The 19,184-nt window shown below is 45.9% G+C and overlaps 1 protein-coding gene across 1 annotated transcript; it reads right to left on the bottom strand.

The window, feature by feature from the left end:
• Window positions 1–15,626: 15,626 nt before the first annotated feature.
• Window positions 15,627–16,340, bottom strand: LOC139839192 (uncharacterized protein At4g02000-like). The gene has a single exon (XM_071829240.1). It carries the CDS (start codon window positions 16,338–16,340, stop codon window positions 15,627–15,629), a length of 714 nt encoding a protein of 237 aa, XP_071685341.1.
• Between the last annotated feature and the right edge of the window lie 2,844 nt (window positions 16,341–19,184).

Raw genomic sequence — 19,184 nt, 5'->3', positions numbered from 1 at the left:
CTCCTTTTCTTCGCGAAATCCTTCGTCCCGAAGACCTAAGCCACAGAGGGTACCTCACGAAGAGTTACAGCCGCCTCTGCGGGGCGGAGAACACCAGGGAGAAAAGAGCTCTCTGGCGGGCTGAGATCCGCCGGGGAAATTCCCTCCGGGAGGGGGAAATCGACGCCATCGTCACCGTCATCGAGCTGGACATCATCTCCATCACCATCATCATCATCTCCACCAGCATCATCGCCGTCTCCACCGCTGGACATCGTCACCGCCGTAGCAATTTGGGTTTGATCTTGATTGTTTGATAGGGGAAACTCTCCCGGTATCAATTTCTACTTGTTGTTGATGCTATTGAGTGAAACCATTGGACCAAGGTTTATGTTCAGATTGTTATTCATCATCATATCACCTCTGATCATGTTCCATATGATGTCTCGTGAGTAGTTCGTTTAGTTCTTGAGGACATGGGTGAAGTCTAAATGTTAGTAGTGAACTATGGTTGAGTAATATTCAATGTTATGATATTTAAGTTGTGGTGTTATTCTTCTAGTGGTGTCATGTGAACGTCGACTACATGACACTTCACCTTTATGGGCCTAGGGGAATGCATCTTGTACTCGTTTGCCAATTGCGGGGTTGCCGGAGTGACAGAAACCTAAACCCCCGTTGGTATATCGATGCAGGAGGGATAGCAGGATCTCAGAGTTTAAGGCTGTGGTTAGATTTATTCTTAATTACTTTCTTGTAGTTGCGGATGCTTGCAAGGGGTATAATCACAAGTATGTATTAGTCCTAGGAAGGGCGGTACATTAGCATAGGTTCACCCACACAACACTTATCATAACAATGAAGATTATTTAGCCGTATGTAGCGAAAGCACTAGACTAAAATCCCGTGTGTCCTCGAGAACGTTTGGTCATTATAAGTAAACAAACCGGCTTGTCCTTTGTGCTAAAAAGGATTGGGCCACTCGCTGCAATTGTTACTCTCGCACTTTACTTACTCGTACTTTATTCATCTGTTACATCAAAACCCCCTGAATACTTGTCTGTGAGCATTTACAGTGAATCCTTCATCGAAACTGCTTGTCAACACCTTCTGCTCCTCGTTGGGATCGACATTCTTACTTATCGAAGATACTACGATACACCCCCTATACTTGTGGGTCATCAGGGTAACTTAGTCATTTATGAAAAGTACACAACCACAGGATTTAAATGGGTGGTCCAGATGTAGTGGGCGTCGGGGAGGCCGGCAGTGCCGGTGCTTCAGGGGCGGCAGTGCCGGCGTGGCCGGCAGTGCCAGTGCTCCAGGGGCGGTAGTTCCGGGGTGCCTCGGCCGGCAGTGCCGGGCTGATCCGGCCGCCAGTGCCGGGGTGCTCTGGGCGGCAGTGCTGGCCTGATGGTGGCGGCAGTGCCAGCCCTGGGCAACCCTCTCCATTTGATGGCGATCCTTCTTCTTCTTCTTCTTCTTCTTCAGTTTCTTGGGGCATTAGCGGCGTTCCTTCTTCTCCTTCAGTTCCTTGGTGAGCTTGGTACCTGATGACACATAGAGCACTTGCATGAAGTAGCAAGCCATCCAATGGGGTATCGAGATCAAGGGTAGTGAGGATTGAGTTCACCTTATCATGTAGCGCTTTGACTCGAGCCCGTGTCATCGGTCCACTTGGGGGACTTGTTGGTCTTGGTGTAGCGTCGTCGGTGAGCGGGGCTACATCATCTCCCCCCCCCCTTGGGAAAGAGTCGTCCTCGACTCTAATGTCTCTTCATCTTCATGGTATGGCGAGAGGTCGGACACATTGAAAGTGTTGCTCACCAAGTACTTGGATGTTGGGATGTCGATGATGTAGGCGTTGTCGTTGATGCGTTTGAGGACCTTGAAGGGACCATCTCCTCTTGGCTTGAGCTTGGAGTTGCGCTCATGAGGGAACCTTTCCTTCCGGAGGTGGATCCAAACGAGGTCTCCTTCTTGGAATATTCTTGCCTTCTTCTTGGCGTTGATGCGGTTTGCTTGACGATGCACATGTTCTTGTATGGTCGCTCTTGTGTCTTCATGTAGTTTCTTGACGGCGGTGGTGCGCTTGTCGAAGTCCATGTTGATCCGCTCGTGAAGGGGTAGCGGAAGTATGTCAAGTGCCGTGTAAGGTTCGAAGCCATAGACGACCATGAAGGGGCTCCTTGATGTAGTCTTGTGCTTGGCTCGGTTGTAGGCGAACTCCGCGTGAGGAAGGCACTCCTCCCATGACTTCAAGTTCTTCTTCACGAGGATGCGTAGGAGGGTGGAGAGGCTTCGATTGACTACTTCCGTTTGGCCGTCCGTTTGTGGGTGTGATGATGATGAAAACAAGAGCTTCACTCCAAACTTTGCCATGAGCGACTTCCAAAGATAACTCATGAACTTGACGTCTCGATCCGACACAATGCTTTGCGGTACTCCATGTAGGCGGACAATTTCCCTGAAAAACAATGAAGCAATGTGTGAAGCATCGTCGCTCTTGTGGCAAGGTATGAAATGAGCCATCTTAGAGAATCTATCCACTACCACAAATATGGAATCATGACCATGCTTAGTGCGAGGCAATCCTAGAACGAAATCCATGCTAATATCGGTCCATGGTGCATAAGGAATAGGCAAAGGGGTGTAAAGACCATAAGGGTTGGAAGTGGACTTAGCTTGTAAGCATGTTGTGCACCGGCGGCAAAGGCGCTCCACATCTCGCTTCATCTTTGGCCAATAGTAATGAGTGGATAGCATCGCGAGTGTCTTGTCACGTCCAAAGTGACCCATAAGACCACCACCATGCGATTCTTGTAAGAGCAAAAGGTGAAGCAAAGACATAGGAATACAAAGTTTGTTGCCCTTACACAAGAATCCTTGGTGCAAATAGAAATCATCGATGCCCTTCTCACTAGAACACTTTGCAAAGATTGGGCCAAAGAAAGTATCAGAAGCATATAAATCTTTGATTTCATCGAGGCCCAAAACACTAATATCCAAACGAGTGAGTAAGAGGGTTAGTTTGCGGGAAAGAGCATCCGCCACAACATTGTCCTTGCCCTTCTTGTATTTGATTACATATGGAAAGGACTCGATGAACTCAACCCACTTTGCATGTCTTTTGTTCAAGTTGTGTTGACTTTTCAAATATTTCAAAGACTCATGGTCGGAGTGGATAATAAACTCTTTTGGCCAAAGATAGTGTTGCCAAACTTCAAGAACACGAACCAAAGCATAAAGTTCCTTGTCATATATAGGATAGTTGAGGCGTGCGCCATCCAACTTCTCACTATAGTATGCCACGGGTTTTCCATCTTGCATAAGCACTCCACCAATACCGAGTCCACTCACATCGCACTCAATCTCAAAAGTTTTGGAAAAGTTTGGAAGAACAAGAAGTGGTGCCTCGGTAAGTCTCTTCTTCAACTCATCAAAAGCTTTTTGTTGTGCCTTGCCCCAAACAAATGGAACATTCTTTTTCGTAAGCTCATTCAAAGGGCAAGCAATGGTGCTAAAATCTTTCACAAAGCGGCGGTAGAAACCGGCAAGTCCATGAAAACTTCGAACTTGACCAACATTGGTAGGAGTGGGCCAATTGTGGATGGCCTCAACCTTGGAAGAATCAACTTCAATACCATTAGCGGAAACCACAAAGCCAAGAAAAACCAACTTGTTTTGAGCAAAGGTGCACTTGGGGAGGTTAGCATAAAGCTTTTCATGACGCAAGATGCACAAGACCTCTCTCACATGTTGCACATGGTCCTCGAGGTTTTTGCTATAAATGAGAATATCATCGAAATAGACAACCACACTCTTGCCAATGAGAGGACGCAAGATGTGATTCATGAGTCGCATGAAAGTAGATGGAGCATTTGAAAGGCCAAATGGCATGACAAGCCATTCATAGAGACCAAGTTTGGTCTTGAATGCCGTCTTCCATTCATCACCTATTGCCATGCGGATTTGGTGGTAGCCACTACGCAAATCAATCTTAGAGAAAATCGTGGCACCGCTCAATTCATCAAGCATGTCATCTAAACGCAGAATGGGATGGTGGTATCGAACGGTAATGGCATTGATGGGGCGACAATCCATACACATTCGTTGCGTCTCATCCGGTTTAGGCACAAGAATCACGGGAACCGCACAAGGGCTTAAGCTTTCACGAACATACCCTTTTTTGAGGAGGTCTTGTATTTGACGTTGGATCTCCTTTGTGTCTTCGGGGTTGGTGCGGTAGGCGGCGCGGTTTGGTAGTGGGGCGCCGGGTATGAGGTCAATGCGGTGCTCAATCCCTCGAAGCGGTGGTAGTCTATGAGGAAGCTCGTCGGGGAAGACATCTTGGAATTCCTTCAAAAGAGACAACAAAGACGAAGGAAGTGTTGTTAAGTTGTTAGTCTCCGAGGATGGCCCCTTGCAAATGAGCACGTAGTGCAATATGGTGGATGGGTTGTGGTGCAATTCTCTCATCTCACTCTTGGTAGCTATGAGGACACTCTTCATCTCACTCATATATGGCTTGTGGCGCTCACTTTCCTTTTGGTGGGTCACTCTCTCACCACTCATCGCACTAGTGATGGTAGCTTCCTTAGCCCTCGCTAAAGCCTTTGCATTGTCCGCAATTACTTGGCTAGGAGTCATTGGGCGTAGGATGAACGTCTTGTCGCCGACCTTGAAGCTATAGGCATTTGTGTAGCCATCATGGCTTGCTCTTTTGTCATATTGCCAAGGGCGACCAAGTAGCATGTGGTACACCGTCATGGGCACTACATCACAATCAACGGTGTCTTCATAGGCGCCAATCTTGAAGGATACGGAGACGGTGTGTTGTATCTTGACATTTCCATTGTCACTTAGCCATTGCACATGGTAAGGATGGGGGTGTTTCCGGAGTGTGAGGTTGAGCTTGGAGCATAGTTCGGTGCTTGCAAGATTGTGGCAACTCCTTCCATCGATGATAACCTTTATTGACTTGCCATTGATTCCGGCTCTTGTTTGGAAGATGTTGCACCTTTGATCTTCATTGGGTAGTGCATGGGTTGTCAACACTTTGGTCACCACAAGGGATGGACTTGCATCATGCACACATAGGACTTGCTCTTGGTCTTCCAAGTCATCATCTTCATGATTGGTTGCGGCTTGTACCAAGGCTTCATATTCTCCTTCACTCAAGTACTCCACATCTCGATCATCTCGAGTTATCATAACTCTTGTGTTCTTGCATTCAAAGGATTTATGTCCTTGAGCTCCGCACTTGAAGCAAGTGATGTTACTAGATCCCGTGGAAGCTTTGGAGGACATAGTTGGTTGATCCGTCTTGAAGCTTGTTGTCTTGAAGGCACTCTTCGTTTGCTTAGGAGGATCCTTGGGAGCAATAGCACTTGTGTTCTTGATGCTTGAGGAGGTGGTTGTTGCATTTCTTGCGGCGAAGAAGGACTTTGTTTTTGCACTTGCTAAGTCTTCTCGCACTTGGCGCTCGGCTCTTGTTGCTTGATGAAGCAATTCAACCATGTTAGTGTAAGGCAAGAACTCCACTATCCTCTTGACGGGAATGTTCAATCCATTCAAGAATCTTGCCATTGTTTGCTCTTCTCGCTCATCCATATTGGCACTCATCATTGTCATGTGCATCTCCTTGTAGTATTCCTCAACGGACTTGAAGCTTTGCTTGAGTTGAGTAAGCTTGTTGAAGAGGTCACGTTTATGGTGGTTGGGCACAAAGCGCTTATGCATGACTTCTTGCATCTCTTCCCATGTAGCAATGGGGTCTAGATCTTCCTTGTCACGCTTCTTGTTCACTTCTTCCCACCAAACATTTGCATATCCTTCAAACTCTAGTGAAGCCATGGCCACTTTCTTTGCTTCGGAGAAGTTGTGGATGCGGAAAATCTTGTCAACCTTGAGAACCCAAGAGAGGTATGCATCGGGGTCTTCTTCTCCGTGGAATTTGGGCATGGTGAACTTGAGCTTCCCAAAGATTTCCTCTTCATTGCGGTCATTGCGTCTAGGAGGTGGTCTTTCTTCACCAATATCTTGACGTCCATGACCTTCATCTTGATCATCATTGTTGTGGCGTCGTCGAGGCATCACACTTTCTTCACTTGATGCTTGGTGATGACTTGATTCTTCATTTCTTGCCCTTGGAGGAGGTCTTCTAGCATGAGGGCGATCATCATGATGGCGGCGATTATCTTGACCTTGAGGGCGTTGAGGACGAACAACATTGATGATTTGGCGCTCTTGGTGCGCTTGCCTTTCTTCCTCTTCATGAAGGCGTTGTCTTCTAGTTTGAGCTTCTTGCACTTGTCGTTGCCGCTCTTGTTCTTCAAGTGCTTGTTGTTCATTGCGGAGACGCTCTTGTTCCCTTGCTCGAACTAGCTCTTGATCATGTCGAAGGCGGTCTTGCTCTTGTTGGAATTGAGCATTGAGGTCCTCTTGGTGAAGGCGCTCTTCTTCAAGGCGTTGACGTTCATGGACAAGTCGAAGTCGAGCTTGCTCCGCTTCTTGAGCTTGTTGGTGAAGCACTTGAACATCCACATTATGGTGGCGTGGGTCTTCATTAGAATCATGGCGAGACGGTGTAGGAGCTCTTGACCTTGAGCTATGAGAGCGCGAAGACCTTGAGTGGTGTCTTCTCTCTTCTTGACGGTTGAGTGTGTGGAGGATATTGTCCAACGCCGTCTTCATTTCCCTTGTTTCTTGACCTTGTATGGCAAGTGTGGCCTTCAACTCATTGCCTTGAGTTTCAATCTTCTCATTGAGGTCTTGCACTTGATTGTTGAGGTCATTCCTTTGCACTTGAGCTCTTTCTTCATAGCGGACATTGGTATCCTTGAGCATGGCTTCAAATTGATTTAGCTTGGCGTGGACGGCTTGAGTAGCTATCCAATGTTGGTGCCGCGTCATCGGTAGTTGATTCCCTTCTCCACTAGACATGGTTACAACTAAAACAAGAACTATGTGGTGGGTGCTTAGGAAAGACTACCAAGAATGTCAAAACTTGCAAACCAAAATCGAAAAGGTGTATCAAGGTGAGGAACAACCGGTTACACACACAAAAACAAAACTCTATATGGTGTTAGGTATGGATGTGGAAAGCCAAATGGAAGAACCAAACGAAAAGTCTATTGTCAAAAGTGGGTAAGATACAAAAGTCACAAGTCAAAGGCGGTGATCACAAAAGGCATACACAAGGAGGAACACACACGTGGGACAAAATGGGGTTAGCGCGACTTGGAAAATGAGCAAGAACAAAATGGTCCTAACGAAGACTACTAGCTCGGTGTCACGCCAACGCAAGAGAGACCGTGGCTTGGTTGCAACATTGAGAAGCAACAAGATTTGCGCAAGACGCCTCTCTTCTCTTTTCTCTCTTTTGCTTAAAAGCTTTGGACTCTTTTGTGTATAGGTGTCACTCACACACTTTTTCTTTTTCTCTTTTTGTATTTTTCTTTTTCTTTTTCTCACTATGTAAGGATACTACTATCTATGTAAGTATGTCACACTTCTTTTGCTTATCTTTTCACACGAGCTTGCTTCGAAGCTTTGCTCAACACATGCACACCCTCATGGTCGGGACGCTTGCGCAATGCTTCGCAACACTAGAAAGCCACTCTCGATAGGAAAGATACGCAAAAGAGGCTAGGGCTACAAGTTAGGAGCAAGTTATACCACTTGATGATGGTGGCCGACGATCTTGAACTTGCTATGGTGGTGAAGGTGTCAAATGAACCGCTTGAATTCTCGGGGTGCCGTCGTCGTTGTCGATGTTGCGGAAGCTTGTGGTAGCTGAAATGGCACTCAAAACCGAAGACCAAACACAAATGGGAAGTGCCAAAACGAAAACGAAGAAAGTGTGCAAAATTTCGGGGCCAGCGGCAGTGCCGGCGTGTGGGCGGCGGCAGTGCCGGCCTGACCAGCAGTGCCGGCGATTTTGGGGCGGCAGTGCCGGCCTCAGCTGCTGTTCGTCGATTTGGCGGAAAACTGACCCGAAAATCTTCGATTTCGTGGGAAAATTGGCACAAACTGGTGGGAAAAGTTGGGGGAATAGTAGATCAACACCAAAGACAAGTTTCTATTGGAACAAAACCACAAATAACTCAACAAATCGAGAGATCGATCCAAGGCCAATTTGGGGCTATTTTTGGGAAAAAAATTTGAATTTTTTTGGGCGAAATTGGTGGAATTGGGGATGTGGGGGTCAAATCCATGGCAACCAAAGAGCTGCTGATACCATATGATAAGGGCTAAGCCCCGGGATGTGCCCGATCTTCACGGATTTGGGTGGATTTCGTTGGGGAGGTGGATGAAAGCGATGAACAAGACGAACGCGGAGGGGAATCATGGGGATACAACACACACACGCACACAAACCGGTTTTTCCTCGTTGGCCCGATACACCAACTCGATAGAGGTTACGAGAAAAGACCTTCCGGTAGAAGTCCCGCAAAGAGATCGACAAATCGAAACACACGAGATCTAGAAGGGTGAAAAGACCGGAAGGTTGATAGAAGTGCAAGCAAAAGACCCAAAGGTAGAAGTGCAAGCAAAAGATCAACAAACGGTAGAAGTCACCAAAGAGATCATCACGCGTCGATAAGGAGCCCGGGTGGATACAAGATCATAGATCCAGGGTTTCCCACATGGGTAAGAGCAAAGCTCAAGTTTCTTCTTAGTTCATCTCTAACCCTAATTCGTGGCTGGGGGTGCCCTATATATAGAGCCCAGATCTGAGGAGGGGTAACTTAGTCATTTATGAAAAGTACACAGCCACAGGATTTAAATGGGTGGTCCAGATGTAGTGGGCGTCGGGGAGGCCGGCAGTGCCGGTGCTTCAGGGGCGGCAGTGCCGGCGTGGCCGGCAGTGCCGGTGCTCCAGGGGCGGTAGTGCCGGGGTGCCTCGGCCGGAAGTGCCGGGCTGATCCGGCCGGCAGTGCCGGGGTGCTCTGGGCGGCAGTGCCGGCCTGATGGTGGCGGCAGTGCCGGCCCTGGGCAACCCTCTCCATTTGATGGCGATCCTTCTTCTTCTTCTTCAGTTTCTTGGGGCGTTAGCGGCGTTCCTTCTTCTCCTTCAGTTCCTTGGTGAGCTTGGTACCTGATGACACATAGAGCACTTGCATGAAGTAGCAAGCCATCCAATGGGGTATCGAGATCAAGGGTAGTGAGGATTGAGTTCACCTTATCATGTAGCGCTTTGACTCGAGCCCGTGTCATCGGTCCACTTGGGGGACTTGTTGGTCTTGGTGTAGCGTCGTCGATGAGCGGGGCTACATCAGAGTTGCTCAAAATCCTCAAGGAGTTTAGCATTAACAAACACAAGCTTATCATTTTTTAGCTTTAGTTCATTTGCCACCTCAAGAGCTCTATCATGGTTTTCCTTTTCTCTAGACAATTCTAGAGCAAAGGTTTCCTCAAGAGCTTCCTTGGTGGTTTGTTCTTCTTCAAGTTCATCCTTTAGAGATGCCACATCATCGGCATACTCTCATTCAAGAGCACCCATTTTATCAATGGTGTTCTCATGCATCCAAATAAGTTTTTGGCTCTCAATAGCGGTAGTCAAGATTTCAAAGAAGTGAGTGCTAGCAATTTTATCTTTGCAAAGAACCTTGAATACACTCTTACCCTTATCGCGTAGAGAGACAACCCAATCCTCTTCTTCATATTCATCCTCATCCTTATCACCACTAGACATATTAGGTTCCATGGTAGGAGGTACCGTGGAACCCTTGGCCATAAGGCATACATGAGGACCGTGAGATAAAGATGAGGAGTTACTTGAGGCTCCTTTCAAGATCTTGTCTTGACCAATAGAATCTTTGGTTTCCTCTACATTGTTAGACACACAACAACTAGAGGAAATAGAAGCATTTTTATCATGGCCACAAGACAATGCAAGCATATCATCATTAGATTTATTCAAGCAACTTACACATGATATGCAAGGACTATCAACACACGCATGTAAATCATTTCTAGTGCTAGATGTGTTTGAGTCCGTATATGAAGCATTGCAATGAGATAGAGATGAAGAATCATCAATAGTAAGCTCAATATCAACATTGCAATTTTCATCACCACTCACCATATCATTACCTTGTGTCTTGACACACTTTGGTGAAGTGGATGAAGATGAGAACTCATCACGGTCGGAAGTGGAAGCAATACAATCATCCTCAATAATATTGGACACATCATATTTATCTTGAAGCGTTGTCCATAATTCATGAGAGCTCCCAAAAGGCATGATTGAAGAAGTAACTACATTGCTCACAACAATAGAAAACACATGAGAACCAAGAGCATCGAGGCAAGAGTTTTTCTCCTCCTCAAGAGATAAATTCTGAGGATCCTTAGGAGAAGAAAAACCCATGCCAAGAAATCGCTCCATGTCCGGGGACATACCCCGTAAGATTTTAAGCACATAAATTTTCCATAGATCATAATTTGTGCCATCAAATATAAACAAGTTATTGTGCGCTAATCCCCTAACCGACATCTTTACTCTAAAGGCGGTGAAGCCTAAGAATGAGAGACCTTGCTCTGATACCAATTGAAAGGACACGGATGTCGCCTAGAGGGGGGGGGGGTGAATAGGCGGTTTAAAACTTTTACGAGATGGGCTTAACAAATGCGGAATAAAACTAGCGTTTACTTTGTCAAGCCCAAAGCCTATATAGTATGGTTCACCTATGTGCACCAACAACTTATGCTAAGCAATACAAGCAACTTATGTGATAGCAAGATATATAACTTCAAGCACGATGGCTATCACAAAGTAAAGTGCATAAGTAAGGAGCTCGGGTATAGAGATAACCGAGGCACGCGGGAGACGACGATGTAGCCCGAAGTTCACACTCTTGCGAGTGCTACTCTCCGTTGGAGCGGTGTGGATGACAAGTCACTCCAAAAGCACGAGGGCCACCATATTCTCCTCGAGAATTCCCACCAAGAGGGATGTCCTCGAACCACTATGTAACCTTAGGGAGGTTACCGAACCCGCACAAAGCTTGGGGCTATCTCCACAACTTAATTGGAGGCTCCCAACAAATTGCCACAAAGGCCTTGCCCTTGAAGAATCTCCACAACTTAATTGGAGTCCCCAAGAACACCACTAAGATGCCACAAAGGCCTTGCCCTTGAAGCTTCTCCACAACTTAATTGGAGTCCCCAAGAACACCACAAAGATGCCACAAAGGCCTAGAATCCGTCTAGGGTTCCAAGAACCCAAGAGTAACAACTTTCTTGCTTTCACCTCCACGAATCACCGTGGAGAACTCAAACCGATGCACCAAATGCAATGGCAAGAACACCACAAACATGCTCAAGTCCTTCTCTCTCAAATTCCAACAAAGCTACAAAAACTATTGGGGGAATAAGAGAGGAAGAACAAAGGAATTCACAAAGAACACCAAGATCAAGATCTAGAGATTTCCACTCACAAAGAGATGGATTTGATTGGTAGAAATGTAGATCTAGATCTCCTCTCTCTTTTCCCTTAAGAATATGCAAGAATCATGGGAGGAATCAAGAACTAGGGCAAGCTTTGAAGTACAACAATGGAGGGGAGAGAGAGAAAGTGAACCAACCAGCCCAAGGAGGAAGAAGGGGGTCTTATATACCCCCTCCCAACGAAATATGACCGTTTGGGACCTCCCAGGCCGGAAAATCCGCCCCCGGGCCGGATTATCCGCCCCCCGAAAATCGCCCCTGGACTGGGCCGGATATTTGGCCGGATATTTGCCCAGAATTGGTCATTCGGGCCGGATTATCCGCCCCCCCCCCCCCCCTAGAAAACTGCAGAAACACCAAAACTAAAACGGGCATAACTTTAGCATCCGGACTCCGATTTTGATGATCTTGGCCTTGTTTTGAAGCTAGGAACAAGCTCTACAAGATCAAGCAGGAAACCATCATAGTCCAACAAGGGAGGATAGAAACAAATGATGAAAGGTTTGACCTATCTAAAAAATACATACCGGTAAAACCTCCAATCTCGAAAATGCAACAAGTTGCTCATGCAAAAACCATTCTCAATGAACTAGAGCTTGTCATGAGAATAAGCACAAGCTCTAAAACATCACATGGATAAGATCCAAATAAAACCAAGAAAGATGATGAACCAAACTCGAAAACGCAACAAGTGATCTATGCGAAATCCGTTTTCGATGAACTAGAGTTTGTCATGAGAATAAGCACAAGCTCTAAAACATCACATGGATAAGGTACAAATAACAACCAAGAAAGATGATGCAAGGATGCAAAGGTTTGAGCTCTCTCCGAACGATACGATCGAGTTACTCACTCGAGAGCCCTCTTGATAGTACGGCAACTAAACTATAAACCGGTCTCCAACTACACTATGAGACCGGTGAGAAAGAAACCCTATCAAGAGCAAACCTTATACTTGCGCATTCCACTTGAGCTCGATGACGACGATCTTGACCTCAACAAGATGGAACGCCTTTCTTGCTTGTGCTTGCTTGACGAAGTATTGTGGATTGCTCCCCCATAATCCACCATGGGAGAGCTTCTTCTTCGGCGCATCTTCACATAACCATGACCACCATGTGGATTGCTCCCCCATAATCCATCATGGGAGAGCTTCTTCTTCGACACATCTTCACATATCCATGATCACCATATGGATGGCAAGACTCAAGCAAAGGATCTCTTCGAGATGGCTCATCTTGAACTTGCACTTCATTTCTCCATGGCAAGCTTCAAGCTTATGAACTCTTCGAGTTGGCTCATCTTGAACTTGCACTTCATTCTTCATTCTTCATCATATTGATGTCTTGAAGTAACTTGAGGGCTCACTTCATCTTCATCTTCAAGACATACTTGACACTTGATATCCTTCATCAATTTCTTCTTATTGCAACCTAATACAAACATGTTGATGTCTTAAAGTAACTTGAGGGCTTACTTCATCTTCAGCTTCAAGACATACTTGACACTTGATATCCTTCATCAAATTCTTCTTATTGCAACCTTGAAGCCAACAAATGGTTCAAGAATTGCCTATGGACAACTCCTACAAATATAACTCAATGCAAACATTAGTCCATAGGGATTGTCATTAATTAACAAAACCACACATGGGGGCTCCATGCACTTTCGATGGCACCGTCGCCAAAGCTCTGTCCAGGCGCACTCGACAGAAAGCCCCTCCAGCTACTTTCTTCTCAAATGTCCAGCTTCTGCCCTCGTAGCCAAGATCAGCTAGTTCGCAGACATCCACCGCATCGCGGAACCCTTGCATCTGCGCAAAATTTCTTTCCGCCGGTCCTACATGCTCATGTTGATGTAGCACCTCGTTAAAGTCCCCGATGCACACCCATGGTAGCGCATTCGCCGACTTGATATGCTTCATCACATCCCACGTCTTGAAACGCAAAGGAACCTTTGCTTCGCCATAGACACAGGTTAGTCTCCACGGTTCTCCTTCAGCCTTCGTAATCTTAACATCGAGGTGATACTGAGAATACGGCAATATATCAATCTTTATTTCATTCGTCCAAAACAGCCCAATGCCCCCACTCCGGCCAGAGCTGCTAATGGCAAAACTATGATCATACCCTAGCGTACTAGCTAGTCCTTCCACTCTTGTTTTATGCAACTGTGTCTCGAGGACACATAAAATGGTACGGCTAAACCGCCTTTTAAGATCGCGGATTTCTCTAACTGTCACGTCCCTACCCACTCCGCGACAGTTATAGCTCATACAACTCATTGGGCTTGGCGGCGCTCCTCGTCGGAGCCCGCCTCTTCAGTATTATTGGCTGTCATCCTCGGCCTCTTCGGGTCCGGTTTCACCGGCGAGAGCACCCCCGTCTTGTTGTCGTTTGTCTCCACTGCCAATGCTGTGCTCAGGTTCTTCTTGGCATTTGGATTTTCTTTGCCATCCGTTAACATCAGCTGGCCCGCAGCTGCTGCGGTTCCCCTCCCCTCTGTTCCCGCGCGAGGAGGCGGCGTTCCCTGCGGTCGTTTACGAGATTCAGCAGTGGCCTCGCTACGACTGCCTCCTTTGCCGCCACGGCTGTTCTCCCGTGTCGGTGCTCCTGTGCGCACCCCAGATGTCTGAGGGTGCCAGTCCTCCATCGGCGCGATTAGCCAGTTGATAACCCACAAGTATAGGGGATCGCAGCAGTCTTCGCGGTAGTAAAACCCAATTTATTGATTCGACACAAGGGGAGGTAAAGAATACTTATAAGCCTTAACAACTGAGTTGTCAATTCAGCTGCACCTGGAAAAGCACTAGTAACAGGGGTGATGTGAAAGCAGCAGTAATATGAGAGCAATAGTAACACAACAGCAATATCAGTAACACAGGAGCAATGGCACGAGAAAATAGTTGATACTACTTCCAATGACATATAGAACGAGTATATAATGATGAGAGATGGACCGGGGTTCCCAGCGATCTACACTAGTGGTAACTCTCCAATAAGTGACAAGTGTTGGGTGAACAAATTACAGTTGGGCAATTGATAGGATTCAAAGCATTAAGACAGAACATCAAGATTATTAATTATGTAGGCATGTTTTCCATATATAGTCGTACGTGCTCGCAATGAGAAACTTGCACAACATCTTTTGTCCTACCAGCCGGTGGCAGCCGGGCCTCTAGGGAATCTACTGGATATTAAGGTACTCCTTTTAATAGAGTACCGGAGCAAAGCATTAACACTCCGTGAAAACATGTGATCCTCACATCACCGCCATCCCCTCCGGTTGTCCCGATTTCTGTCACTTCGGGGCCTTTGGTTCCGGACAGTGACATGTGCATACAACTTGTAGATACAATCTAAGCAATAAGTATAGAGCTTAAATCTAAGATCATGCCACTCGGGCCCTAGTGACAAGCATTAAGCATAACAAGATTGCAGCAACAATAACTTCACAACCTTTATAGATAGACTAATCATAATGTATCATCCATCGGATCCCAACAAACACAACACCGATTACATCAGATGGATCTCAATCATGTAAGACAGCTCATGAGATCATTGTATTGAAGTACATGGGATAGAGAGTACCAACTAGCTACTGCTAGAACCCGTAGTCCATGGGGGAACTACTCACGGAGCATGATGAAGGTGATGGCGTCGATGGAGATGGCTTCCGGGGGCACTTCCCCGTCCCGGCAGGGTGCCGGAACAGAGACTTCTGTCCCCCGAATTGGAGTTTCGCGATGGCGGCGGCGCCCCTGGAGTCTTTCTGGAGTTTCGTCAATTGGTATCGAGTTTTTAGGTCGAAAGGGCTTATATAGGCGAAGAGGCGGCGCAGGAGGGGCAAGAGGGTGCCCTCCCCATAGGCCGGCGCGGCCAGGGGCTGGCCCGCGCGGCCCTATGGTGTGGGGGCCCCAGGCCTCCCCTCTGACTCCCCTTCGGTGTCCTGGTCCGTCTCGGTGAATTATGATGTTTGGTCTTCGTTTCGTCGAATTCCGAGAATATTGCCCGAACAGCCTTTCTGGAACCAAAAACAGCAGAAAACAGGAACTGGCACTGTGGCATCTTGTTAATAAGTTAGTTCCGGAAAACGCATAAAAACATTATAAAGTGCGAGCAAAACATGTAAGTATTGTCATAAAACAAGCATGGAACATCAAAAATTATGGATACGTTGGAGACGTATCACCAGTCTCTGTATTGCAGCGCCGTTTTGTCATGGACTCCATCCTCACATTCCGTGTCGTCGTGTCCAAGGAGACCACAGAAATCACAGAACTTGGGTAGCTTCTTGTACAGTACTTGAAACATCATTCGGTCGCTCCCCTCAGGGTGCAGGCCGACAACTCTGGTCAGTGCTTTGCTGACATCCAGCTTGACCCTCACACGCACAAAGCTCGTACCGCTGGCTCCCAGCGCATACAGCTCCACTCCCAGAACCTCGCCAATCCGCGCGGCCATGTCACGCACGATCGCCTCCTTTCGAAACAGCGGCGTGATCCCTCGCACCTGAACCCAGGCATGGAGGCGATTGAGCACCATCGTGTTCGGATCAGCCACACCATCGTAAGGTTCCACCATTACTCCCTGCTGGCGGAAGATCCAGGGTCCATCGTTCATGACCCTGTTCCAGTCTCCCAGGCATGAAACCTGCAGCACAAACAGGTTGTCCTCGACCGGCCGTATAGTCCAACTCTTCGCGAAACCCCAGGCTGCGTCCATCTTCTGAAAGAACGGCTGGTTCCCAAACCGCCTAGTGGTGTGCACCTTGACCACCGCCATCCAGCGCGCTCCCTCCTTCAGATTCATGACTTCCTCCTTTGGAAGAACCACATCATCCAACTCCTCATCCTTCAAGACCATCCTCTTCAGCATCTCTTGCAAGTCCACCGGGGCCATGGACCCCGACGCTCCTCCCTCGCGAGCCATCTTGGCCGCCATCAGTTTCCTTCCTCAGATCGGACCGTCGCCCCGCCCCGTCTTTGCCTCGCCGCCGCCAAGGCCGGGAAGACGTGCTAGACGTCCCCTGAATCAGCCTGAACAGTGCGAGAGAGAGCGGAAGGGGTTCGGAACGTCGATCGGAGGTGGTGACGGGAATCGCCGTGCAGGTCGCCGGCGAAAACCTAACCCTGGACGCGTGAGGCGAAAAGGTAGGGAATGGGGCAGATGTGGTCGCATTTCTATTGCTCATGGAAGAGAAAGCAAAACATCACGCAAAAAGCCTCATAAAATGTACAGTAGAAAAAGATCAAAATGTAGACAAAAGCTGAGAGGAAAATTCAGTGCGGCGGTGCCGGAGATTTTTCATTTTTCCAGATTCTTTGGTTTTGTAGATCAAGACAGCACAACTCGCAGGTGTCTAGTCTTTCTTGGGAATTCCCAGTGACCTTTCTACACGAGAGATCACGTCAACCTTTTTTTCTACTGCGTGGCCTGACGGTTTTGTTGTTAGACGGAGAAGTATCAACGAACAGTGAAAGACCATTAGCTTTTTTTAGGGGAGTCAAAGACCCTTAGGTTAGGTAAACAAGTGAAGTAACGGCGTCTTCAAACACATTAAGCTTACTAGGATGTATTCGCTCATGGGGGTGACGTGTGTATTTGTTTTTCTGGTTTTTTTTTTGTTTTTTAGGGTGAATTTGTTTTTCTGGTTTTTTTTTTGAGGGAATTTGTTTTTCTGGTGTGGCGGTAATATTGTGTGTTTGTGGGGCGTCAATGTTCGGCCCAGATAATGTGCGATCTTGCCAGCCTGCCGAGCCTAGAAAAACTTTCACGGTCCGTCCGCTCCACGTATTAGCGATCGGGGGGTCCTCGCCAGTCGCCACCGACCTGGTCGGTAGGAGCGGGACGCCGCACACCCCCCGCCCGAGCTGGGCCGGGCCCAACAGGTAACACTTTGTTTTTTCGTTTTTTTCTCTTGCTTTTTCAATCTTTTTTCTAATATTTTTGTTTCTAGAAAAAACTAATGCTTTTTAAAATTTGAACAGTTCGAAATGTTGAACAAAAATTAAAGTATCCGATTTTTTTAAATTGAACAATTTTTAAATTTGAACAAATTACATAAATGTTTTAATTTTTTTGAACAAATTTAGATTTTGAAAACTTTTCAAGTTTGAACATTATTGAAATATGAACATTTTTCGAATTTAAACATTTTTCACATATTTTTCGAATTTGAACAGTTTTCAAATTTGAACAATTTTTGAATTTGAACAATTTTCTAATTTGAACAATTTTAAAATTTGAACAATTTTAAAATTTGAACAATTTTTGAATTTAAAAAAACTAAATTTTAATATTATTCGAATCGGAAAATAAAAAGAAGAAACAGAAAAATAGAACAGAAAACAGAAAAGAAAAACAAAAACAAAAACAAAAACAAAAACAAAAAACCAAAAAAGGGAAAAAGTCCTACCTAGGCCAGGCCCACACCCGCACGGGGGGTATGCGGTGCCTATCAGGCGCCGACCTGGTCGGTGTATAGGCTTTACCTTAGCGATCGACATCTTATATCTCTTACCACTAAAACAACAAGAAGCCCAAACAAATGCAACAAAGGACCTCGCTACGGCTGGCCCACTATAGTTCCGGTCTTTTCTATGTACAATTTTCAGGGAGGTGCTATACACCGACCGGGTCGGTACGGATGGGGTGCCGCACACCCCCCGACCCGGCGGTTCTGTAGTGGGGCGTGGCCCATTAGATAAGTTCGTTTTTGTTTTTCTTATTCTCTTTTTCTTTTCTGTTTACATATTTTCGTTATTTAAAAAGTAGAAATATTTTAAATCTGTTTATTTTAAAATTCGAAAGTTTTATTTTTATGATTGTTAAAATATTTTTTTCAAAAAATAAATTTTTTGAAAACAATTTTCAGAATATAAATTTTTTTTAAAATTTGAACATTTTCAACATTTTTAATTTTTTTGAATTGTCTTTAAAATTTGAATATTTTTTTAACATAACCATATTTTTAATTCGAAAATTTTTCGAATATGAACAATTTTTTATCTTTGAACATTTTTGGAATTTGAATATTTTTATTTTTGAATAATTTTAAAGCTTGAATAATTTTCAAAATTGAACATTTTTCAAATTTGAACATTTTTTGAATTAAAAAAAGGAAAAGGAAAAAATGAAACAAAAAACAGGAAAAGAAACAAAAAAAGAAAAGAGAAGAATAACAGAAAACGAAAAAAGAAAAAAAGGCCGAAATGGGCCGGGCCCTATCCGACCAGGGGTTTGCGCCATGCCGTACACACTGAACTGGTCAGCGTATAGGATTTGCCCAATTTTCAGGCCCCCTAAAAAAAGTACAATTTTCAGACAACTTCTCTGCGTGGACAATGGGAGCAACGGACAGAATAGCTTCCTCTAGCAAGTAGAGGAGAGGGTAACTTATCCCAAATTTGAAACTGAGTAATCTATGCACCCCAATGCATCGAACATACAAGGGTGGACATGCATGGTTCTCGGCGAGCATGAAATCACACCGATACTTATGTGTTAGGTACTCTAAAAGTTTAAACACCATTTTGTCACATGCATGTGCATTGTACATACAACCAGTTGAAAATGGAGGTGAACCACACCTTGGTGTACGGTTGCAAATCGGCACCCAATCCGTCCCGCTAGGTACTTAAAGCTGGTTAGATTGGTTGTAATTTTTTTTACAAATTACTTTAGTTTGAACTAGCCCATGCCCTTCGCGGGCTTATGCGGAACATTCTCTTGCAACCCTATTGT

The sequence above is a fragment of the Lolium perenne genome, chromosome 4 (assembly GCF_019359855.2).
Source record: "Lolium perenne isolate Kyuss_39 chromosome 4, Kyuss_2.0, whole genome shotgun sequence".
In the NCBI taxonomy this organism is placed as follows: Eukaryota; Viridiplantae; Streptophyta; class Magnoliopsida; order Poales; family Poaceae; genus Lolium; species Lolium perenne.
The sequence above is the reverse complement of the archived record's forward strand: the minus strand, read 5'-3'. Positions and strand labels throughout refer to the sequence as shown.

What these genes read in the sequence shown, in the direction of transcription:
- LOC139839192 (XM_071829240.1), bottom strand. Translation starts at nt 16,340, where the DNA reads ATGGCCCCGGTGGACTTGCAAGAGATGCTGAAGAGGATGGTCTTGAAG.